At 52.4% G+C, this 25,242-nt stretch overlaps 1 protein-coding gene across 1 annotated transcript in view; it reads left to right on the top strand.

Moving 5' to 3' along the window:
* Nucleotides 1-25,242, top strand: part of LOC120648242 — a 35,823-nt gene that overhangs the window by 5,018 nt on the left and 5,563 nt on the right. Inside the window, exons 6-23 of the mRNA XM_039924974.1 lie at nt 13,502-13,570; nt 13,666-13,754; nt 13,919-16,042; nt 16,574-16,651; nt 16,764-16,875; nt 17,150-17,200; nt 17,289-17,336; nt 20,375-20,467; nt 21,601-21,669; nt 21,831-21,908; nt 22,514-22,648; nt 22,738-22,845; nt 23,164-23,292; nt 23,615-23,730; nt 23,828-23,945; nt 24,356-24,461; nt 24,757-24,893; nt 25,015-25,185. Of these exons, the coding sequence (XP_039780908.1) occupies nt 13,502-13,570; nt 13,666-13,754; nt 13,919-16,042; nt 16,574-16,651; nt 16,764-16,875; nt 17,150-17,200; nt 17,289-17,336; nt 20,375-20,467; nt 21,601-21,669; nt 21,831-21,908; nt 22,514-22,648; nt 22,738-22,845; nt 23,164-23,292; nt 23,615-23,730; nt 23,828-23,945; nt 24,356-24,461; nt 24,757-24,893; nt 25,015-25,185 (3,831 nt within the window). The remainder of the gene's footprint in view (nt 1-13,501; nt 13,571-13,665; nt 13,755-13,918; nt 16,043-16,573; nt 16,652-16,763; nt 16,876-17,149; nt 17,201-17,288; nt 17,337-20,374; nt 20,468-21,600; nt 21,670-21,830; nt 21,909-22,513; nt 22,649-22,737; nt 22,846-23,163; nt 23,293-23,614; nt 23,731-23,827; nt 23,946-24,355; nt 24,462-24,756; nt 24,894-25,014; nt 25,186-25,242) is intronic.

The raw sequence follows: 25,242 nt of genomic DNA, 5'->3' as shown, positions 1-25,242 counted from the left end.
GGAGGTCCGGAGCCTCGGCTGCTTGCGCTTGAGCGCCTGTTTCTCCTGGGACACGTGGTGTCCCCGGACCTTCCCCAGCCGTGGAACGGGTCCGGACCATTGTCGGGAGGACAGGACGCCGGACCGCAGGGGTCCGGCTGTTTGGTTGTAGTCAAGGATGACTACTAAGGCTCTTGCCTAGACACAGCAAGAGGGGGTACCCCAGTCCTGGGGTACCGACAGAGGCGCTCGCTGTGCACAGGACAGATCCAGACGGACTCAAGCTCTCGCAACCTTCTCACTCTCGTGGGAAGACAATACAACACACAGTGGACGTAGGGTATTACGCTCCGGCGGCCCGAACCACTCTAAATCCTGCCGTGTTCATCGTGTTCTTGAGTGAGATTGATCTAAGACCAGCTACCCCCCGAGTACACACCCTCTGGGCTAGGGCGGGTGCCTTCCGCCACCCGGCTGTGGTTAGCAGCACCACGACATTTGGCGCACCAGGTAGGGGAGAGTTAGCTGGTCGCAGTTCATCTCTTCTTCGTCCCCATGGTTCGCGTGGACGACATGGAGATGACGGAGGGTGTGGCATCCTCCACGCCACATGCCTCTCGCGTTCGTGCTCCAGGGCAACTGTGCCTGTGGAGCAGCCACCACTGGCGGCGGCGCGCGCCGCTCGCCGGCAAGAGTCAGGGCGCCCATCAAGGGCCCCCTCACAGGTTGCGAGCGGCGGAGCGCTGGCAGCGGCTAGGGAGTTGCTTCGCAACCCCCCGGCTGAGGCAGCCTCGCCAGACGCCCTGAAGCAGTGGCGGGACGACGTCGACCGTCTCCTCCACCTGGCTCAGGCCTCCCCCAGTTCTGCAAGGACTGGGCAACGACCTCCGCCCGGCAACGCGGTGGTACCTTACCACCAGCGTCAGGGCGGTGCGTCGGCATCCGTGCGCTCCCCTACCGTGAGGGGTGCACGAACAGAAGATCTGCGGGAGGAGCTCAACCGCCGGCGCGCGGGAGAGGATGCCCGCATCGCCGTCGAGAGGGCGCGAGAGCGCAGTCTCAACATTGAGGGACGCAACCTCAATGTTGATCTGGACGCGGCGGCACCCAGGCCTCCGGTGAACGCCCGGATTCAGTCAGGCGCACCGGTGGCCGGGGTGGGCTGTGCTGCACTTGCGGAGCACCTCCGCGCCGTGGCGTGGCCACCCAAGTTCCGCCCCCACCTGCCGGAAAAGTACGACGGTACTACTAACCCGTCGGAATTCCTGCAGGTGTACGTTACCGCCATCACAGCGGCTGGTGGTAACGGCGCCGTCATGGCAAGCTACTTTCATGTAGCCTTGTCTGGGCCAGCCCGGACCTGGCTCATGAATCTCACACCTGGGACGATCCAGTCCTGGGAAGAGCTCTGTGCGAGGTTCGCAGCGAACTTCGCCAGCGCCTACCAGCAGTATGGTGTGGAGGCACACCTTCACGCCGTGAGGCAAAAACCCGGGGAAACGCTTCGGGCTTTCATCTCGCGCTTCACCAAGGTACGGGGTACCATTCCTCGTATCTCAGATGCATCTATTATTACTGCTTTCCGCCTGGGGGTACGTGATGAGAAGATGCTCGAGAAGCTGGCGACGCACGAGGTGGAAAGCGTCACTACGCTTTTCTCGCTGGCAGACAAGTGTGCCAGGGCCGCTGAGGGCCGTGCATGGCACTCAGCCCCCCAAGACGGAGACATCAAGGCTGGTGGCTCCAGTGCTACCGCTCAGGGCGGTGGCAAGAAGAAGAAGAACAAGAACCGGGGTCGCGGGGAGCCGCATTCTGGCGGACCAGTCGTTGCAGCAGCAGCGCCAGCGGCGGCGCCGGCTGCGGCGGCAGCGGCCGGGGGCCAGAATGCCCACGGTAAACGTCCTCGCCCGCAAGGTGGAAGCGGAGATCCAAAAGCTCGCGAAGCGGGTCAGTGGGCGGCGTGAGCAGTCCTCCAAAGACGGTTCACCTCCTCCTCGCCAGCGGGCCGGCAAGGAGAAGGCCTCTGACAGCGGGGCCGCGGCCGGGGAGAAGGAGCTGGGGTACCAATCCCCCGCTCGAGAGCTGAAGGGCGTCTATCACGAAGACGACTCCGATTCCGACAACGGCGACCGCCGCAAGAAGCTGTACGTAATGTATGGCGGAAGCTGGGAGCTTGTCTCCCGGCGGGACGTGAAGACCCTTCGCCGGGAGGTCCTTTCGGTGAAGCCGGGGGTCCCGAAGGCGGCGCCGCACCAGAGGTGGATGAACACCACCATCTCTTTTGGGCCATCCGACTGCCCGGAGAATATGGCCGGAGCTGGTGTGCTACCTTTAGTCACCGCTCCTGTCATATCCAACGTGAGGCTCTACCACGTGCTGATTGACGGTGGGGCTGGCCTCAACGTCATCAGCTATGCAGCGTTCAAGCAGCTGCAGATTCCGGAGTCCAAGCTGACTCCCTCGCGCCCATTCTCCGGAGTGGGCCCACACCCGGTGTTCCCTCTGGGGAGCATCACATTGCCGGTCACGTTCGGGACTGAGGAGAACTTCCGCACAGAGAGCGTTCTGTTCGATGTTGCGGAGGTGAACCTTCCGTTCAACGCCATCATTGGCCGACCAGCACTCTACCGCTTCATGGCCATTGCTCATTATGGGTATTTGGTCTTGAAGATGCCTTCCCCTGCCGGAGTCCTCACCGTGCAGGGCGACCGCACTGCTGCCGTTGCTGCAGTTGAGAGACTGCATGCTCTGGCGGCAGAGGCAGCACGTACAGAGGAGGATCCGTCCACCTCGCAACCTAAGGCGCCTGCAAAGGCTCCCAAGGTCCAACCGTCTGATCCGGACCATGTTCCTGTGAAGACGGTGCAGATTGGAGCGGACTCCACCAGGACCACCCGCATCGCGGGGAACCTGGAGGAGAAATAGGAAGACGCGCTCATCGCTTTCCTCCGGGCAAATGTCGACGTGTTCGCCTGGGAACCGTCACAGATGCCCGGGATCCCTAGGGAAGTGATCGAGCACAATCTGAGGATCTACCCCGACGCCACGCCGGTGCGCCAGAAGCCTCGGAAGCAGTCCGTGGAGCGGCAGAACTTCATCCGCGAAGAAGTCCGCAAGCTCCTACACGCCGGCTTCATCGAGGAGGTCCACCACCACGAGTGGTTGGCTAATCCGGTCGTCGTCCCAAAGGCCAACGGGAAGCTTCGGATGTGCATCGACTACACCAGCCTCAACAAGGCATGTCCAAGAGACCCCTATCCTCTTCCGCGTATCGATCAGATCGTGGACTCAACCTCCGGGTGTGACCTTTTGTCTTTCCTAGATGCATACTCTGGTTTCCACCAGATTCAGATGTCTAGAGAGGATAGGAAGCATACCGCCTTTGTAACAGTAGATGAGCTTTATTGCTACATTGTCATGCCGTATGGTCTAAGGAATGCCTTACCCACGTTTGTACGAGCTATGAACAAAACCTTCTGTAATCTAATTAGAGATATTGTTGAGGTTTATGTCGATGACATTGTGGTCAAGACTAAGGTAGGGTCAACACTAGTGGAGGACCTGTCCCTCGTCTTCGACCGACTCCGCGCTACGCGCACGAAGCTGAACCCAGAGAAGTGCATCTTCGGCGTCTCAGCGGGGAAGCTGCTGGGTTTCCTGGTCTCACATCGAGGCATCGAGGCAAACCCAGCCAAGATCAAGGCGATCGAAGCAATGAGGCCTCCTGGCCGCATCAAGGACGTCCAGAAGCTTACTGGATCTCTCGCTGCTCTTAGCCGCTCCATATCGAGGCTGGCCGAGAGGGCCCTTCCCTTCTTCAAGCTATTGAGGAGGTCCGGTCCATTTTCTTGGACCGAAGAGGCTGAACAGGCCTTCCAGGAGCTGAAGCAGCACCTCACCTCGCTGCCAGTATTGGTGGCTCCAGAACCCGGTGAGCCGTTGTTTCTGTATCTTGCTGCGTTTGCGGAGGCAGTCAGCATGGTGTTGGTCGCCGAAAGGACGGAGCAAGCTCGCCAGGGGAACAACAAGGTCCTCCTGGCCAAGGATGGTGAGCCGGACCCCGGACACGGGGGCCCGTCAGCCTCACCCCAGCTTGAAGGTCCGGACCCCGCACAAGCGGGTCCGGAGGAGCCTCGTCCTAGTGGGAGCCCAGAACCACTGGGGGCCCAAAGGCCTGATGTGGTGGACAAGGGCGAGCCGGACCCGGTAACTAGTGTCCGGACCGTCCAAAAGCCAGTCTACTACGTCAGCGAAGTCCTCCACGAGGCAAAGGCCAGGTATCTTGAGACGCATAAGCTTATCTATGCAATACTTATTGCGTCCAGGAAACTGCGGCACTACTTTTAAGCACACCGAGTTGTTGTAGTGACCTCTTACCCGTTAAGAGCGATCCTGCACAACTCCAACGCCACAGGCAATATCGCCAAGTGGGCAGCAGAGCTGGCAGAGTTCCAACTGGACTTCCAGCCACGCCATGCAATCAAGAGCCAGATCCTGGCTGATTTCATAGCGGAGTGGACTCCTTCCCCAAGCAATTCTGGGGGTCCGGTCGTAAACACTGGACCCCCGGAGCCGGAAATCAGGACACCAGTCTTCACCGAGCCTCACTGGACACTCTTCTTTGACGGGTCCGCCCGCGAGAAGTGGGCCGGGGCTGGCGTGGTCCTATCGACCCAAACGGAGATCAGCTGAAGTACATGGTGCACCTTGAGTTCAAGGCCACCAACAACATGGCGGAGTACGAAGCTCTGATCTTTGGCTTGACGCAAGCCCTCTCATTGGGGGTCCGGCAGCTTCTGGTGAAGGGGGACTCCCAGCTAATCATCAAGCAAGTCCGAGGGGATTGCAACTGCAACAATCCCCAGCTCGCGGCATACCTCATACGCGTGAGGAAGCTCGAGAAGGACTTCGACGCCTTGGAACTGCAACACGTTCCCCGCGAGCACAACTCAGCAGCAGATGATCTCTCTGCGAGAGCATCTACCTGGGCATCTGTGCCCGAGGGTGTCTTTGAAAGACGGCTGCTGAAACCTACCGCCCAGCCTGCCGAGCTGGGTGAGGGGGATCAAGCTGGCACCTCGAAGCCAGCGGTCCCGGCAGAATTCCACCTATGGTGCCCGACCTGGGCTGTGTGCTCTGTTGAGGAACCTGGTGACCTCACAGAGCCACCCCCACCTACTCTGGGAGCTCCCGATGCATGGATCTCCGAGATCCGGGACTACCTGAAAGACAACATCCTCCCTGATGACGATGTGTCCGCTGAGCGCATAGTCCGATTGGCTAAACGTTACGCGGTGGTAGAAGGGGATCTCTACCGCCGTGGCGCCAACGGTGTCCTCATGCGGTGCATTTCCCAGGGAGAGGGCCGCGAATTGCTCGCGGAGATCCATGGAGACGAGTGCGGAAGTCATTCCTCCTCTCGCACGCTTGTTGGCAAGGCCTTTCGGCATGACTTCTACTGGCCAACAGCACTCCAGGATGCGGCTGAGTTGGTAAGGTCCTGCAAAGCATGCCAATTCCATGCAAAGCAAATACACACCCCGGCTCAAGCTCTGCAGATGATTCCACCCTCATGGCCATTCGCTGTGTGGGGTGTGGATATCCTGGAGCCTTTCCCCGGGCTGTCGGCGGGTACCGGTTCCTTTATGTCGCCATCGACAAGTTCACCAAGTGGCCGGAAGTTACCCCTGTGGTGAATATCACTAAGAAATCAGCAGTCGCTTTCCTCAGGTCCATTGTGTGCAGATTTGGCGTCCCAAACCGCATCATCGCGGACAACGGGACCCAATTCAAAAGCAGACTCTTCCAAGAGTACTGTGAGGACATCGGCATCCAGCTATGCTTTGCGTCCGTAGCACATCCCCGCAGCAATGGACAGGTTGAGAGAGCGAACGCAGAGATCCTCAGGGGACTCAAGACCCGCACCTACAACTGCTTGAAGAAGCATGGTGCTAAGTGGGTTGACGAGCTTCCGTGTGTACTATGGGGCAACCGGACCACACCCAGCCGAGCCACCGGGGAGACTCCGTTCTTCCTGGTCTACGGGGCTGAAGCATGCCTTCCCCCAGAAATTCACCTGGGCTCACCACGGGTCCAGGTCTTTGACGAATCCATGCAGGAGCAGCTGCGGTGCGACGACGTGGACTTCGTTGACGAGCGAAGGTGGCGAGCAGCAATCCGAAATGCACGCTACAACCAGGCGCTCCGGCGCTATCATCAACGGTTCGTGCACAGTAGGGAGCTCCGAGCTGGCGACCTCGTCCTCAGACGGATCCTGAACCGAGCGGGGTTCCACAAACTCTCCCCCAGCTGGGAGGGGCCCTTCAAGGTTACAGATGTATGCCGGCCCGGATGCGTTCGCCTCGCCACAGAAGATGGAGTGCCACTGCCCAACTCATGGAACATAGAGCATCTGCGTAAGTTTTACACCCAGGCAGAGCAGGGAAATAACTTTTCCTTTGTAATAAGATAGAGTTAGCGTGTGGCCCAGAGCGGTTGGGGGCCACTCTCGTCAACCCGGCCTCTGGCATCCATCGCACCGTCGGCTAATGCGCGGCTCAGAGCGGTAGAGGTCCGACCTCGTAAACCCGGCCTCTGGCATCCATCGCGCAAGCCATGTACATCAAGATTGCAAAGGAAAGATTTTTCTCCTAGTTCTGTCTTTCTGTCGAGGTTAAATTGCGCATTTCGATTCTCGGGGATTTTGCTTTTCTAACCCCCGCGGGGACCTCCTTGTTGCTACAACTAAGATCTGCATTGAGCTGCTGGACTGCCGTTCAGATCCGGACCCTCTTACTGCTGGAGAGGGATCCGGACCCCTAAGGACCTACTCTGGAGAGCGGGAGCTTGTTTCCGGGGGTGGTCCGGAGTCCTGTGTAGCCGCTTAGCTGGTTCCGCACCCAAAAGCCTACACACTCCACCACCCTGTAACGAGTACTCTAGTACCTAGAGCCGGGTAATTGGGAGCCCGGACCTCGTTCCAGCTCAAGAGTTGGCTTCCTAAGTCCAACACGGCATGTCCAGCTCTATCTCAAAGGATCAAGTACAGCAAAGTGACCTCATCCACTACTGCGAAGGGTCTGGGACGATGAAGCCAGGTCCGGAAAGATCGTGCTGTTTCCTGGAGCGGTCCGGAGCCCTGTGTAGCAGTGGCGGACCTAGGATTTCTAAGTAGGGTATTCCTAAAAAAATGTGACCAGCTGCAATAACCTAAATGAAGTATTTTGGTTCAAGCATACTGAGTATACATACCAAATTATCTATACATATATACATATATTTCACTTGTTTTTCCGCCAGCAGGTTATTCCTAGGAATACGGGGGCATCAATACTAGGTCCGCCCCTGCTGTGTAGCGCCTTAGCCTGGTTCCGTACCCTAAGCCTACGCACTCCACCGCTCTGAAACAAGCACTGAGCTACCCGGACCTGCGCATCTGGAGCCCTGGACCTGGTACCAGCCTGGGATTGGTCAGGAATGAGCCCCGCGGGTCTGCTACTAAGCTTTAACTTTGAAGTGGTACACAGGTTAAAACCTGGTTAGTGGTAGTCAGTCTCAAACCATTGAGCCTACCTACCAGGGGGTCCGAGTATCTGCTTCAAAGCTTTCATGCAGGATAAGAGCCAGTCTCGATGGTAGACAGACTCATAGCAACTGAGTCTCTCTCCCAGGGGGCCCGGGGCATCCGCTTTGTCCCAGACATCATGGATGAATTCTGCATGCGTCAAATAGCTAAGATGCGGCTATGCAGCCCTATGCCAAGGAGGTCCGGAGTATCTTCTACGGCTCAGATGGCAGACAGGTCCAAGCAACTGAACCTATCTGCCAGGGGGCCAGGGTGCCGGGGTGCTGCATATTGCAAATCAACAACTGACAAACAGCTAAGTTGAAGTTTTTTCTACTTCAAAAATTTCAACTAATACAAAGTTTGTTACATAATGCAAAAGGAAAAAGATACAATGCCCAGCTCAAGGGTCTGCAGGCTCTCGCTTGAAGTATGCGGCGACGAAGTCAACGACCTCTTGCACGCTGTCCCGAGCGGCGGCCTCCGTCTCCGCTACAGGGCCATCGACCACGGGCGCCAGCGAGATGGTCGGGTCGTGGCTCCGGAGGCAGGTCAGGATGTGCTCCGCCACCAGCCGGATCAGCTCGCGGCCCTCGGTTTCAAGCTGTCCAGCAAGGACTGGCCCCAGGCGCTGGAGCCTATCCGAAGCAGAACTCAGCACCGGGAGGGCGTCAGCTATTGAAGCTGGCGGCTCCGCCACCTGGATCGGGCTCAGACCAAGTGGCACCAGCGCCAGGCTCGCTTCGGTTGCCCAGTCAGCGATCCGCTGGGCCTCAACGCGCTGGTCTTCCTGGTGCTTCCGGACCGCTTCCCGGACCGCCTCTTGCACCCGGGTGTCCAGGGCCGCCTTGGCCACCTCCACCTCGCGGGACCTCTCCTCGAGCTCGCGGGACCTCTCCTCCAGCTTGGTCTCCCTCTGCTCCGCCCATGCCTTCCGCTTCTTGAGCGAGTCTCGCTGGCGCCCAAGCTCCTTCTCTATGCCGGTGGCGTGAGCCTCCCGCTTGGCGAGGGACTTCCGGTCCTCCTCCAAATCCGTCTCGTCGGCAGTCAGCTGGCGGGCTCTCTCCTGCAGTTGATCACGCCATCCCTGCAGGGTCGCAGAGAAGACGTCGAGCTCCTGCCTCCGGACCTCGAGGTCCTCGCCGCGAGTCTCCAGCTCGGACCGTTGGGCTGCGAGGTGAGCCTCGAGGTCGGACCGCTGAGCAGCGAAGCCAACAACCTCCAGGGTGAAGTCCCGCTCCCGCTGTGCCAAGGATTTTTCTCGGTTTGACACCGCGAACTCTCGGTCAAACACCTTCCTAAGGTTGGCTCGGTAGGCCTCTTGGTCCGCCTTGAGCTTTGACCGAGTTTCCGCGGCGCGGGAGGCTTCAGCCTTCGTGTGCGCCTCCAGGCGGGTGTGCCAGTCGGAAAGGCGCTGACGCTCGCTCTCCAGAGCAGACCACTCCCGCCGGAAGGCCACCTCGGCGGAGGAGGTTGCCTCCTCGATCGACCGCCGAACTTGCACCAGCACCTGGGGAAGCGGAGTCGCATCCTCCTTCGGGAGTTGAAGCTGCAGGAGCCGCCTGCCAAAGACCACCTCCAACTCCTCCTCTGCAACAGGACCGGAGCTGGAGGTAGGGGCTTCCGCTGCGGCACTTGTCTCCGGCGCCTCCGCTGCCGCAGATTCGGGCCGCGGAAGGGCCCAAGCTCCGGCGCCCCCGGCTGCCGACGAGTCGGGCGCTGGCCGGCCAAGCTCCGGCGCCCCCGCTGCCGACGAGTCGTGCGTGGCCGTGCACAGCTCCGGAGCCCCCGATGCGCCGAGTCGGGCGCGGCGGGCCAAGCTCCGGCGCCCCCGCTGCCGCCGAGGTCGGAGCGGTCGGGCCCAGCTACGGCGCCCCCGCTGCGCCGAGTAGGGTGCGGACCGAGCCAAACTCCGCGCCCCGATTGCCGACGTGTCGTACGCGGCCGGTCGGCTGCGGTTGCGGCCGCGAGTCGGGTTCGGCTGTGCCTAGTACCAGCCGCCCCGCCACTGATACGTCAGGTGCGGGCTGCGCCCTTGCCACCGGCGTCTCCGCCGCTGTTCAAGGCGTCGGGGCCGCGGCGCCAGAGCCGGCTTTTCATCACACCACGGCATCAGGTGCGGCTGCACCCAGCACCAGCGTTCCGCCGCGTTGTGCGGGTGCGGCTGCGTTCAGTATCGGCGCCTCCACCGTCGCTGCGTCGGGCGCGGCTGCACCCAGCACCGGCGCCACCGCCGCCGCCGCACTGAGCACTGCAGAGTCTAAAAATGACACGCCAGTCAGCATCACGTCACGCACCACGGGGCTAGCACAGGTCGCCGTACCTGAGGGTCCCGCACCTGCTGTCGCCGTCGCTGTCGACGCCAAGGCCGCCGCCGCCTGGGCACCTGCCGATGTGCCAGCGATGGTAGAAGAACCGCTGGGGCGGGGAGCCCTGGTTGCAAAGCAGAAGAGCCATAAAAAAAAAAAACACAGAGCACCGGCGCAAAGGAGGAGAGTAGAATGACACTAACCCAGAAGTACCGGGTACCCAGCGTCCCCGGAGCCCGGGCCTCTTCTCCTGCGGCTGCTGCTGTTGCTGCTGCTGTCCCTGTGGCTGTGGCATGGGCGCAACCCGGGGCCGCACCTGTTGCTGCTGTTGCCGCCCGCGTGCCTGCTGCCGCTGCTCTTGCGGCTGCTCTTGCTGCTGCTGCTCTTGCTGCCGGCGGGAAGAATTCCTCGGCGGCGATGGTGGTGGTCCAGTTGCGCCAGAGGACCCGTGGGGGCCGGCAGCCCGGGAGCTACCCTGGCCTACACCCTCAGAAGACCTCTGGCGCTTCGCGGCGGGCTCCGAGACCAGGGTCCCGTCGCCCCGGAGTAGCCTCCGCCGGCCTGCGTCTCCCGACGACGCACCGGAGCTGCTCTGTGCCCGGCTGGAGCCGGCCGCGGCCGCACTACTAGCCGCGGCCTGCTTCCCCTTCGTGGTGGCACCGGACCCCGCAGCGCTCAGCATAGCCTGGTCCCCGGACGTGCCAGGGATCCGGAGCCCACGGTTTGGGTCGCCTTCGGTCTGCCGTGGGGCCAGTCCCCCGTCGTCCAGGGTTGGCAGGGTAGCCAGCACCGCCACCCTCGCCGGGTCCTCGCAGAGGGGGACTATGCTCTGCGGGAGGATCAGGTTCTCCGGGATGAAGGTGTCTCCCGTCACGTTCCGCAACAGGACCTCCAAGGCCTCCTGGGTCAGGTCGCTTCCCTCCCCGCGGTGGGTCCTGCTGCAATCGTTGAGGCCGGTGAAGCTCCACGCCGGTCGCGGCCGCTGCTTCAGGGGGGCGATCCGGCGCTTCACGAAGTCCCCGAGCATGTGCCACGAGGTGAGGCCGCTCTCCGCCAGCGACCTGATCTTGTCCAGCACGGAGTCGAACTCCGGCTGCAACGACGGCTTGGCCCTCCAGGATGCTTTGTTGGAGGCGGGCCCCCCAGTCGGCAGGGCGAGGCGCTCGTTCGCTTCGGTGGTGGCGATCACCCAATCCCTGCGCCACTCCTCCCACCTTCCGCCAGCAAGACCGGGAATGTAAGGAGTCGGCAGGTCGCTCCTTATCTGGAAGTAGTACCCTCCCACTTCGTCCTTGCTCCTTCCGGACCTCACCAGGATGAAGAAGTAGCGGAAGAGGATGACGCAGGGACGCACTCCCACGAACATCTCGCATAAATGCACGAAGATGGACGCCAGGAGGAGGGAGTGGGGCGTCAGATGCTGAAGCTGGAGGCCGAAGTCTTCCAACAGCAGCAGCAGGAATGAAGAAATCGGCAGTCCCACGCCGGCGGAGACGTGCGAGGTGAATAGCACGAACTCCCTGGCGCGGAGGTTGCCAAGGGGAACCGAGCCTGCTCGCACCCCCCAGCCGGTCTCCTGAGCACTCCACCCAAGCAGGCGGCGCACTGTGTTCAGCTCTCCCTCGGTCTGGAAGCGGCGGGGATGAACAAGGGATGCCATCTCTTGGTGGACTGAGAAGGGAGCCTGTGTAGGGGAGAGGAGGGCGAGGAAAGCTCGAAGGCAAAGGGGTGCAAAGGCTGGAGGAAGAAGACGAATGCGGGAAAGCAACCACGGAATGTGGTACGCCCCGTTATAAAGCCTGACTCAACCGGCGCGCCTCGGAACCGTCGCCGAAACTCAAGCGACGCCCGCGTCTGGAGTTAACCGCCCAGTCCATGACGTGGGGGCCCAGGCCCACCTGTCAGGGAGAGCGGGTAACCAACAAAGGTGTAAAAAGGCGGGATACGAACCGTCGCCCGCGCGCGTGAAGCAAGGCGGAAGCTGAGCTGACGTGCGCGTATTAATCGCAGGCGTGGCCGAGCTTTTCGGGAGCTGCGCCGGTGGTAAATGATCCGTTTACTCCGGCCGCAACAGTGCCGAACGTCGCGCGCATGACTAGGTGAACCACTGAGCGTGGGGCCCATAGTCAGTAAGCCGTTGCGATGTGATGAGGCAGCAACCAACCCGATGGGTGGTCAAAGCCGGTCAAGACCCATGCAGAAAGGAGCTTCAAGCTATACTACTACAGAGCCAAATCGCAGAAGTGGCCCCACCTGTGGGTTCATACCTCCCCCAAGGTGGGCCCGGGGGCCACTGTCGGTACCCTATAGCAGGGATACCCACTCTTACTGCGGCAAGGCAGGACCCGCGTAGTTATCCATAACAGCACGGGTCGGACGGAGTAGCCAGGTCCCACGGGCCAGGCTTTTCCCCCACCAGGCCAACGGCCCCGGACCATTCCCCACCTGGGGATGGGTCCGGAGACGCCACGTGTCTCTAAGGAAGGGAAGCTTTGGGCTGACCGCCGAGGCCCGGACTCCCCTCACCGTGTAGGGGTCCGGAACCGCCACGTGTCCCGAAGGCGCGGGATCGTGCGCGAGTCTTCCGCAGAGAGACTCGCCCACCTACCGCATTTAATGCGGTGGACAAGGCGTGCTCTGCCGCCGCGGTACGCGAGACAGCCTTTGTCAGGCCTCGCTGAGCACCGCGTATTACCAAGGAGCACAGTGCAGCCGCCTGTGCCGCACCCGCGCAGAGCCCGCCTGCAGCATTAAATGGATACGACAGCACGGCACTTTTCCATCATGCTGCCTACGCCGCAAGCTACACCACCCGCTTAAACAACGTGGCGGGCGGTACCACTAGCTACGACAGGCCCCGTCCTGACAAGACAACGCCAGGACATGATGTACGAAGGGCTCCGGGAGCAGGCGAGGGAATCCAAGAGAGAGATCTCCTTTGCCTGCGACGCCATAATGTATGAACAGTACGTTGTTTTATACTGCAACGTTGGGCCCAGCTGTCGGGGACCCAACGGCTGTGTACGCACCCCCTTGAGATATAAAAGGGAGGCGCTCGCTGTGCACAGGACAGATCCAGACGGACTCAAGCTCTCGCAACCTTCTCACTCTCGTGGGAAGACAATACAACACATAGTGGACGTAGGGTATTACGCTCCGGCGGCCCGAACCACTCTAAATCCTGCCGTGTTCATCGTGTTCTTGAGTGAGATTGATCTAAGACCAGCTACCCCCGAGTACACACCCTCTGGGTTAGGGCGGGTGCCTTCCGCCACCCGGCTGTGGTTAGCGGCACCACGACAATAACCATGAAATTTCCTGTTTTTTCTTTGTAAATAAATCAAACAGTTTGCAGTATGATAAAAGAAGGTTGACGGAGTTGACCTTTTGTATCTTTTTTATATAAAAACCTATTTGTATCTTGGTACTTTCATCAAGCGACATTGCAGCTCATGGTTGTTCTATCACTACACCTTTTGAACATAATTTACAGTAATGTTATTTTTTGGGTTTGGTATTACACTGCACATGCTTTGATTTGTCGTCATATACACCTTATTTCCTCCTAATTTATCTGATTGCATAATTCACTTAATACGCCACGAATAATTATCTGATATTCTTCACACATGTTATGGAACATATGCAGGCTTTGGAGAAAGCTGTTGCAGATGTATTTCCTAACGGATCGAAGAAAATAGAGAGCAGCATCAAGAATGTGAGTAACCAAACACTATTTGTCACCTCTTTTCCCAAATAGGAAATGTAGGAAGCAAGGAGTGAACTCACATAACATTTTGATTATTCTTTCAGATTGCAAATTACCAAGCACCTGGGAGGTATGTGCTCAAACCAGGATTGGAGGTAGAAAACTCTAAAAGACATGCATCTGAAGAGGGAAGGTACAGCCTTTCTCATATTACCATCAAATTCCTTGTTTTTTTCTTTTTCTTTTTATCTTGTGGAAATGGTTTGTCATGTTGCTTCCAAAGCTTTATACAATTTCTCTAGATGCCAGCAACTCTACCACGACACCTTAACAGAAATCTATTGCTGTGTACAACAGATCCATCAATGAGAACGTTGATGAATTTCCTCCAAGCTTAAAGATTGACGATCCTGATATATTTGAGAGTATTGATGTTGTGGGCTCCCCAGCTGCTACCGCAGGAGATGGAAAGGTTAATAATGGCAGTGAAGATAAGGCAGGAACTTCTAGTGAGAGTGCAAGCGATAGCGACAGCGACAGTGACAGCAGTGACAGTGGAAGTGATAGTGGGAGCCAAAGCAGAAGTGCTGCAGAAAGTGGCAGCGGGAGCAGCAGCGACAGTGATAGTGATGCTTCATCGAGCAGCAAGGAAGGCTCTGATGCATTTGTGGATATTACAAGTGATGACGACAAAGCAAATACAGCACAAACAAAAGTTGCAGATGATCTTAATTTGTCATCATCGCCGAGAGATTTGACAAGACTCGATCTCGATGATGAACAGATCGACATTGGAACACATATGGATTATAGGACTACATCACCACATATTGATTTGAACAATTTTAATGCTAATAATGATGATGCAGAATCTGATGGCTTGGCTGCAGGCAACCTGAAGAAGCCATCTGAGATTCCAGGGAGCAAGAACATGCCAAGCAACAGAATGGAGCCTAGCCGAGTTGATAGCAGGTATAATGAAATGTCTTATCAAGAAGACCTTTTTGATGACTCCTTGCGAACAACTAGTGAGATACCCAACGAAGAAGCTGGTCAAATCACAAAGCAGCATCCTAACAGGAGAAAATCAGCATCAAAAGATGGATCAAACCATGACCCGATGAGTATTGGGGACAAAAGTGCCAAACCCAAATTGAGAAGGTCTTCCGGTAATGAGAACTCCACAATAGAGCTTGAAAGTGGCAAAAAGGTCAAGGTTGACGCAGCATCTCCAGGCATTACAGGTTCTTTCTCGGAGCACAAAAAAAACTTACTGCCTGAAAAACATACGAATGATAAGTTGAACAAGGAGACAGGGAGTGTTAGCCGCATTGCTTCACGAGATAGCAGTCCTGCCATGAAAGGAAGACCTTTGGCTTCTGGAAATATGCAAAAGATAGATCAGAGCCCAAATGTACCTATCCCAGCAATGCACTCTGAGAGACCAAAAGAAAATATTGAGAAATCAAGTCTGAAGAAAAAAGCAGATAAGATGCAGAAACAATGGCATGGTACCGATGTTGACTTTGGGACACATGGTGAAGGTCAACATGCCAATTTTGATGGCTCGGATGATTCTTCCACAAGAAAAAGGAGTAGACATGGGGATTATCTTATTGATGATAAAATGCTAAAGCGTTCAAAGGATGCTAATGTTAATATAAATTCCATGAATGTAACCAAAACTTCCAGTGGAAATATTGGGCCTGATGAGATCACTGCTTTTCCTGAACCCAATGGAAGTAACGGTGAGCTATCAACTTCGCAAAGAGATAATTTTGAGAGGTCACCTCATGGTAAGAAAAAGCTCCAGAGAGAGCTTTCAGATCTTGAATTGGGTGAACTTCGTGAGTCTTCTTTGGAAAATGACAATGGGAGGACAAGGAAGCAATTCGAGAGAAATAGTTCTTCCAAGTCACTCGATGGTAAATTAACTGACATAAATAATTCCTACTCCAGTATGAATAACAGGAAGGCTCATGTAACTGGGTTTCATGATAAGGGGAAACCATCACCTCAAGAATATGGCATTGGAGGTCATACAAACCTGGAAGCCTTTCCCAGGAAGGCAGCAGGGTATGATTTTGATGATAATAGGCCTCAGCAAAGAGGAAATGTTCCAGAGAATCAGCATTTTCCAAGAACTGATCATTCAGATTCTGAGAACATATCATATAGGTCAGGAGAAAAAGCAAGCAAAAATGAGTCAAGGATGGCACAAGGTGGAATGCTAGAGTATCCAGATATGAAGAAGAAAACGACCTCACGGCTTCCACAGAATGGTATTAATAATGCCATAGTGCCTCGGACACAGAAATCAATTTCCCCATCAGATAATGAGGAAAGAAGTAGGAACAACTCTTTGATTGAGACTGAGACAGGTAGGAAGAGGGACAGTTCTTCAGATGACGATAACTTATTTTTCTCCAAGTATGATAAAGATGAGCCAGAACTGAAGGCTCCAATAAAAGATTTCTCACAGTAAGTTCCAATATCCTCCATGCAGTCAGTTTTATGTCTCGACATTTTGTTTTGTGCATTTTCACATCCCCCTACTTTTATCACTAAGCTGTACCTGATTCCTCTGTTCTGGAATCTTTTGATACAATCTTGGATAGTCCTATTGATCTTTCAGCTACTTAGAATGATTGAATCATATGGCCTGGACCAGCCATTTTATCAAACAGGTCCCTGTTTAATAGAACAACTCAGTGGACTTGTCTAAATTTCTATAAATCTCTTGATGCCTTAAACTCTCTCCTTTCTCTTGAAACTGTTGGAACTTTTTCACGTTGGCTGGTGACCAATGCTTGATTTTTTTTTCTTTCCACTGGCTCTTTTGGAGACTTCTATTTGTCCGTGTTATCTGAAACATTACGAATCGTATGATCATTCTCACATTTCAGCAAGGGGTCTGTAAATTTGATTGAAATTGAAATGCAAAATCTGTTTGGAATTTTAAGTGTATTTTATTGTTGATGCATAGAACCGATTGATTATATTCTTTTCCAGATACAAAGATTACGTGCAGGAGTACAAAGAGAAGTATGAGGCTTATTCATACTTGAACAGTCAGATTGAGAAAACTAAGTATGTGTTTTCTATTTCTTTTGCACTTCATTTTTCTTCTCTTAATAGTCCATAAATTAATAATCTCCTGGCACTGGTGTTTTTTCTTTTTCTTATATTTGTTAAAATACAGGTCTGAATTCTTAAAGGTTCAAGAGGATCTCAATGTTGCTAAAGAAAGAGACAAGGAACAATATTATAATATTGTAGAAAGACTCAGAGACATGTACTGTGAATCAGGAGCAGTATGTTTTCTGCCTGATCTTCCATATGCTTTAACATGACTGCTTTTAGTTTTTTCATAGCCTGAAAGGGAACAAAATATTCCTTATTTCTATTTCTGACTTAAAAAAAAATTAAAATCACTACCATTATTCTTATCAAACAAATAGCTCTGCTCATGTGACGTTGAGTTAAGAAAGGATACTTTTAAATAACTTAGCTATTTGGTTTAACTCTTGCTATTTGCTAATAATTGAAGCTCTCCCTGAATCTGTTTGTGAACATTTTCTCCTGCAGAAGCATAAATTGATGAAGAAGGTCTTCGTATTGCTTCATGAGGAGCTGCAGGTATGTGTAGTTTACTATGCAACTGATGCGGCTTCTGTACCATTCTAGTTATTATATTCATTCTGATATTTTGGTTATTTCCCTCTAGACTATAAAGCAAAGAATTAGAGACTTTACAGAGGCCTATTCAAATGAGTAACTGCTCTAGACTCATAACATGTGAGTTTTTGTCCTACTTGATTAATTACCTGAAGCACTGCAGAGCAATGTTTAACTGATGGTTAACTGAATTATTGTTTATGGTAACCATGCAGGGCGTTTGGAACTGCTTTACGGAGGCTGTCACTCATTGTGAAGTCTGAAAATGTCGGGCCCGACATTAGGCTTGCCTTGGTAGAATCTTGCTTGGCTTGGACATTCAGCGAACTGCACTTACCTGTGACAACCCAAGAGAGTTCGTGATTCTCGGATGACCATGCTGAGTTCCATGGTAATCACGGCGGAAGTGGAGGCCAAGGCAGTTCGAAGACCAATGACCACTGATGGACACCTCCACAGGATGTGAGGCCCCGAGCCAATGATCCAATAACTTATGGAACAGAGATTTGATGTCCGAGGTGGCGTCACAACAGCAGTTTTGCAGCTAGTTTGGCAATGTGACTGGGCGGTTCTCTTTGTAGATGTTTTATATTTTTTTACCCCTGTGAGGAAGGGCGAGATTTCTCCTCCCCCTGGCGTTGTACATTGCTTTCTATTTTTGTGATCCATGTCAAACAGAAGTAAATCATTAACACTGTACATATGTGTAGACCCAATAGAGAAGTTTTGAAGGAGGGAAAGAAAAATCTGGGAACATGTTAGCACAAATGTATATTCTTCAATATCCCTGCGAATGCAGTTCATTTTCCGAAATAGGCTAGTCTCCCCTTCAAGCTTTTCGTGTAGACCCAGCAAGCCCTTCGTTTTCCTTCAGTTGTTTTCTTGTCGGATCAAGATGTCGGTATGTCTCGAAGTAACATGATGTATCAATGTCCTTTTCATCGACAATAGCCATTTCTGTGGTCTTCTAAAAAGTCTACTTAAAAGGCGAATCCAGATGTAATTTCTGGCTCACCATGATCTCACTGAAACTCTCTGGTGTGAAGATACGGGGCTGAAAGCGAAACGATGCCTTTCCTCTGAAAAAAAAAGAAAAAAACTCGGAACAGTTTTGCTGAAACTGAAATTTCTGAAAGTTCGCAAAAAATAAATTTCTGAAAGTCAAAACATGCTGGGCATGTTCTTTTTCCACCTTTTAATAATGTCCGTTCTGCGAGTGCTGGAAATTCCAGCCCGTGACGTGTTGGGCACTGATATGAGGCTGTTCACACTCGTTCTACTTTAAATTCATTTTTTAAAGGAATATTTCTGTTCTGATTATCGAGATTCTCTTCTCTATACCTAGTTTTTCTGCACTCATTCATCATCAAAATCTCTCCTCTATAACAACTACCACAGGCGGGACCCACATGTCAGATTTTCTTACTTTTTCTCTCTCCCTTCTTTTTTTTCCGCCGCCCTCCCCCTCTCTCTGGCCCTCTCCGCCGGCCATCCCCGCGCCTCCTCCCTCCCCGGCGGCGGCCGTCCTCCTCTCCCTCCTTGCCACGGCGGGGGAGGACGCGGAGCCGCCGCGGCAGAGGCTCGGCGGGGAGGACGCACGGCCGCACGACTGCGCTCGGCTCCGGCCATGGCCACGGTGGTCCACCTCTCCCTCCCGACCACGGCCATCCTCCTCTTCCTCCTTGCCACGGCGGCGCACGGCCGTCCTCCCTCCCTCCCCATCCCCTCCCCGCCGGCAGCGGCGACCGAAGCCACGCCTCCCCGCCGGCCACATCGCCCATCGTCTGCTCCTTCCCCTCTTCCCTCTTCCCGCGCCCTTGCCTTGAGGGCGCTGGCCGTGGCGGAGAAGGCCCGCGGCGGCATGGGATCGAGCTCCCCTGCGGCGGAACAGGCGTGCGGCGGTGCTACCGCGCGCTCGCGCCGACCACGGGATCGAGCTCCCCCGCGCGGAGGCCATGGCCGAGGGGCGCCGGCGCCTTCCGCCCCCTCCCTCCCTCTCCGCCTCCTGCTCCCATCCGGCGACGGCGGCCGGACCGGATCCAGGCGCCGGCGTGGAAGGTCCAGGGGGGAGGGGGAGGGAGGAGGAGGAGCAGGGCGCGGTACCGGATCTGCGGCGGCCGTGGTGAGGAGGGCCTGGCGCGTGCGGCGGCCGCGGTGAGCAGGGCCGCTCCCTCCTCCCCCCTCCCCTGCGGCGGCGGCGGCGCACGGCGGCGCGGAGGTCGGTCTACGGCGGCCATGGCGGGGCGGAGCGAGCGGAGCGCGGAGCGGAGCGGTTGGGGTGCGGCGCGAGCGGAGCCTCGGTGGGGCCGACTCGGGCGTAGCGGACTTCCTCAGCAATCGAGGATCCTCCCTCATCCTGGACGCTAGGGACACTTTAGGGGGCCCCGCTGTAGGCTATTTTCCCTATCGGCGTCCTCTAGGATGCTTTAGGCTAATCCTAGTGGAGGGTTTCATATTGATATTTCCAAAATAGCCACATAAGCAAGAAGACTATGAAACAATGGATGAAACCATCTCTCCCAATGCATAGTTTCATATTGTGGTTTAATGAGATCTATATTGTATTTAATTTTAAGACTCATAGAGTGTTGGTATGCGTGTAGAGAGAGTTTCATCTAGACGAAACTGGTTTCTTCTCTTTCTTCTTAAATTCTATGCCATGTCATCATATAATTCTACATAATATGCTAATTAATGTGTATAAAACTCTTATAAAACTCCCATTCGGAGTGGCCTTACCGAACGCCAGTGCTAACAGCCTGATTTCCCGGTGACCCAGCCTCTCGTCATCATCCGAACGGCAGAAAAAGAAAAAAAGTGGAAAGCTCGGGGAGCTGCCGTCGTAGCCTCGTAGGTCCCACCTGACAGTCCACGCCTCGTTCAGCCGTCGATCCACGGGTCCCTGGCCGTCTGGCCCCACTCCGAGTCCCCGACCCGGGCGCCCCCTCTGTCTCTGGAAACCAGAGAGACCCCCACGCCCACGCCTCCCACCAGGGCCACCACCCATCCGGCCCCGACCACCGAGCCCCGAAGGCCGAAGGGCACAACCGAGTTTCCAGAAGCATCCCTAACCCCGACCGCTGCGATCGCGCGGAAGCTGGCGGCTGGCGTAGCGGGTGAGGCGGTGAGGGTTAGCCGGAGATGGACGCGGCGGAGAATCTTCGGCGGCCCTTCTGGGACGGCAGCGTCACCGATCTCCTCGACGCTCGCAGCCTCCACGGCTCCCGCGTAAGGCCCCTCGGAGCACCCCAGCCCTGAGTTTTCTCCTGCCGCTTTAGGCGTCATTTCTTCTCTGATTTGGGGGAGAATTGCCTGATTCGTCGGGGTTGGTGTCGGCGAGTCACTGGGACAGGAGTGATTGGCGAGGCGGTTTTGGATGAGCTAGTGGCACCTCGGGTTGCATTTCCCGATCGGTCGTTCTCACTACTTTGGAACTTACTAGAGTTTATGGGAGTGGGGAAACTAGTTGCTGTTCGAGTGCTTCAGATGACTCAGCCTGACGCCAGTAGTTGGGATTAGAATAAATGCTTTCTTTGTTATACGCCTCAGCTGTTTGTTTAGTAACCGGAATTACTTCTGAAATGTGGCAGTATCAAAATGACTGCAGGATGCTTGCTCTCTTTTGTTGAACGTAAATTGTCCGTAGAACATTAATCTGTTCTTGATGGCAGCAAGATTTTAGGCAATGATGATGCAACTCTTTTTACATAGAACATATCTGATGACTTACTTGGGGAAGGGGAACCTTATTTCGAACAGCTGTGCATGCTGGGAGCAGTGTGTGCATACTGGTCCTTTCTTGTCAGCTTTTGTGGTATGCCTTCAGAATAGCTCTTTTCCTCACAATGTACATATATATGGTGCCTCTGGATGGATCAACTGTGGATTCAGTATTTCAACAAGAAATTGTATCTAGGATTGAAAGAAGGCAACAGACATCACATATAGTCTATGGAGAACCGATCCACCATCTGAAAATTGATGTCCATGTTAGAAAGAGGGCAATGAAAAATATGGAACTTCAAGGGAAGGAAAAAGAACACCAGTTTGCCTAAACAATTGCCCTAACTAACCAATTCTCCTTTATTTAGTATCTTGGGCAAAGGGGTCTGTTCCAGCAACTTCTGCAACTGAAGCATGCATGACAAAGGGGCATTTTTTTTTAACTTTGATCACGTATAATGCAGCTAATGTCTTCCTGGCAGCATTGCTTGGTTGAATATTATATCTTGAATTACAGAGACACATAATACTATCATTTGTAGTACTGTTCTTCTTCGGCCTTCCATTCTGTAATTCTGCAGTTCTCAACTATGGTTTAAAGTATAATGCAAATACAACTAATGCCTTCTCTTGTGCAGGAAATTAGGAAAAGAGTACAATTTCATTCTTCTCTAGTGCAAAAGCTTGCTTTGGAAAAGGAGATGGAGGTACTTTAGTAACTGTTTCCATTGACTAGCGTGTGAATTAATATATATGAATCCCATGCTGGCATGTTAAAAATTTCTATGTGCTGTTGAGGTAAAAGCTGAAGCTTCTTGTCTTTTGCTTGATTTTTGTAATGTGCACCTTTTCCTGTGGTATTTAACAGGGTCACACAGGTTGTGTGAATGCTATTGCATGGAATTCGAATGGTTCGCTTCTCATATCAGGATCAGATGATACTAAAGTAAGTTTCTCAACTTAGGTTGGTTTGCTAACACCAGTAATTTTAAATCCTTTCTTGTTCTATTGTGCTAGTTGGACTCTCACTTCTTTATCAAAACTGTAGTGTCTTATAAATGGTTTTGAGAGATATGAACGTGTTTCATCTTTTGTGTTTATATGTTTTTTCTTGCAGGACAACTAAGCCATATGTTTAAATGGAAAATATCTAGTAGATCCTTTTGTGTTTAGAAATATGGTAGTGCATCGTTAATCTTTGTTGTTATACAATTGTTGTACCTCTTTACAGAAGCATTGAACCACCGTCGTTAATTATTTCGTGGATCCCTTTTATTGAAAAGCACTATAGGCTGTGTACGGCTTTCGTCTTTACAAACCTAAAAACTTTCCATTTGCATGTATGAATTTTAAGCTGTCGACTAAAGAATAAAGTAGTAGAAAATTGTATGATACAAGCAATTGAAACCCATCTTGCAAAGGATACAGTGCTCCAGCAGTGACATGATGCACCTAGTCCTCAAATGTTTCATGTGTGACTTGGTTCAATGTTTTATGTAGTGAAGAGATCCGAACATTGATTTCAGTATTGCGTAATTATTGGTTCTGCAGATTAACATCTGGAGTTACAATAATCGGGAGCTCTTGCATGGTATTGACACTGGACATTCTGCAAATATCTTTTGCACAAAATTTGTCCCAGAAACATGTGATGAAGTAGTAGTCTCTGGAGCAGGAGATGCAGAGGTACACCTTTCATTTACCTTTTCTAAAAATTGTTTCTTATTCCTGTTATGTTGGGTCTTCCTTCAGAAGAGTTACTGATTCTTTTCCAGGTTCGTGTTTTCAATATGTCTCGTTTAAGTGGCAGAAGGTCTAGAGAAATTTCTATGGAGCCATCAGCAGTTTACCAGTGTCATTCAAGAAGGGTCAAGAAATTAGCTGTAAGTTATCATACAGATGGACCATTATTTGTAATTTGGAATTCTAGATCATTGGGGAAGTTTGTGCATTCATGGGTCTGAGCAAATTGAAAATTGGAAACTTTTTATTCTTTATTAGGAGAGCAGCTGACATCATGTAACTGAATCTTGTACCACTTAGATGTGTTATTCATATCTTTATATCTAGACATTGATGTGTTGTATGTTATGTCTTGTCATTTGAGATGTGTTCTGCTCATCCATGGACTTGCATTCTTTGCTTTTGTCAGCCTCTGCTTGGTTCAGTCATTAATACTTTTATTTGTTTGCCAAATGTAGGTTGAAATTGGCAATCCAAATGTAGTGTGGAGCGCAAGTGAGGATGGTACTCTGAGACAGCATGATTTTCGGGAGTGTAGTTCCTGTCCTCGTGCAAGATCTGCTAATCAGGAATGCCACAATGTGCTTGTGAGCAATTCATACTTTCTTTTTTCCATTGGTTTCCTTGTTCCAGCTGTAGTTGTTTGACTGAATTCTTCATATGGAACATCATATTCTGTTCTGTTAGTCCAGCGTATCATGTTATTAAATATTTGTCAATAATTCCCCCCCCCCCTGGTTTTATTATCTTGAGAGGCCTCTAGAAATGGGAGTCCAATTTTTGCCTTTCAGGTTCAAGTTGAAATTCATGGATAATTGCTGCTTTAAGATAAATGCTTACTAACAATATAGCTGATCTAGTTTTGGGCTTGGTTCTCATATTATTTTCTGCACAATGTATTTATGTCAGCTTGATCTACGTTGTGGAGCAAAGAAGTCTTTAGCTGATATGCCCAAACTTCCATTGTCACTGAAGTCTTGTGATATTAGCTCTGTTCGTCCCCATGAAATTGTTATTGGTGGGAGGTAACCTTTACTTCTTGTCATCCATAGTCAGTACATAAGAAGTCTTCTCTGTTCTTTTACCTGACTAACACAACTCTGTTACATGTTGTTCATGCAGCGATGCATTTGCCAGGCTGTATGATAGGAGAATGCTACCAACATTGAGTTCATGTCAAACCAAAAGGGAGCCTCCACCATGCATTAAAATGTTCTGCCCATTGCATCTTGCTAACAATGTGAGTTCACTCTTAGTTTTGGTTATGCTGTGCTGTTTCAGTTTTGTATGGTAATGGCAACATAACTAGCTTGTATGAAGACAAAGGGCGTCAAAAGGTGTAAATGCTATATGTATGCTAAAAAAAGTTTTTTGAGGCAGTAAAAATGGTAAAATACATTTTTTCCTGATTACTTCTCTGTAACCAGAGGGCACCTGTATAATCGTCACGTCAGTGTCACTAGTTCTAGCATTATTATCTGTTGTCTATTGTTAGTCCATTTTTTCATAAGCCATGGATGAGGTTTACCTGTCCCAGATACTTGAGCTAGCGCATTTGACCCAGAATGTGCACTTGACTTTCACACTGTTGTTATGCGTGGAACAACAGTAGTGTTCCTTCTGTTGACTTTGTGTGTGTTTTGCAATCAGAAGAAAGCATATTTGCACCTTACACATGTTGCATTCAGCCCAAATGGGAAGGAGGTGCTTTTAAGTTACAGTGGTGAACATGTTTATCTATTTGATGTTGACACAGGTACGTTTACTTCGCTCACTGTGCACCTTCTTTGTCTTTTTTTTTTCCTAATGCATTGCAGAGCTGCATATCTTTTGTATTATAGAAATGAGTAAAATATAAAGCCTCAGTCCGAACAAAAACTCTTCCAAAAGGAAGATTACAACATACTCACATTCCAACAGTCCAACTCACACCAACACACTTTTTCCCAGCCTGCATCTCTTTCTCACATCTTTTATATGCTTTACCTGCTACTATTGATATACGATGGCAGATCTTAAATATTGTATTGATCAAATTTTGTTCAGTTCAGATAGTACGAGTTCAGTGAGATACACTGCTGATTATGTACGAGAGCAATTATTTGTACCCCCTTTTCACAAAGTACCAGCAAAAGAACATGCAAAACAAAGGAAGATTTCAGTGAGCACAACTTCCAGAACATTGAGGGTGAGAATCTCTCTCTCTCTCTCTCTCTCTCTCTCTCTCTCTCTCTCTCTCTCTCCCTCCCTCCCTCCCCCCCCCCCCTACGCATATTGAACCCCTCCACCTTTCATGGCCCCCGTTTCAGGTAGATATGTGCAGGAAATTTATGCAAGTTGCGACAAGATCTATGGAGATGGGAAAGAACTTAATGTATGGGATTGACGCATGCAGTGAAGTACTTGAATCAGTGGGACCTGATATTGACGACAACATGAGGCATGATTGCTTGTGTACTCGAGCAGGATTGTACCTAAAGGTTTGTCTGCTTTATTGATCACTTGTGAAACTTCTGTTGCACAATACATATAGGGAT

The sequence above is a fragment of the Panicum virgatum genome, chromosome 9K (genome assembly GCF_016808335.1).
Source record: "Panicum virgatum strain AP13 chromosome 9K, P.virgatum_v5, whole genome shotgun sequence".
In the NCBI taxonomy this organism is placed as follows: domain Eukaryota; kingdom Viridiplantae; phylum Streptophyta; class Magnoliopsida; order Poales; family Poaceae; genus Panicum; species Panicum virgatum.
This window is presented reverse-complemented; position numbering and strand designations above follow the sequence as displayed.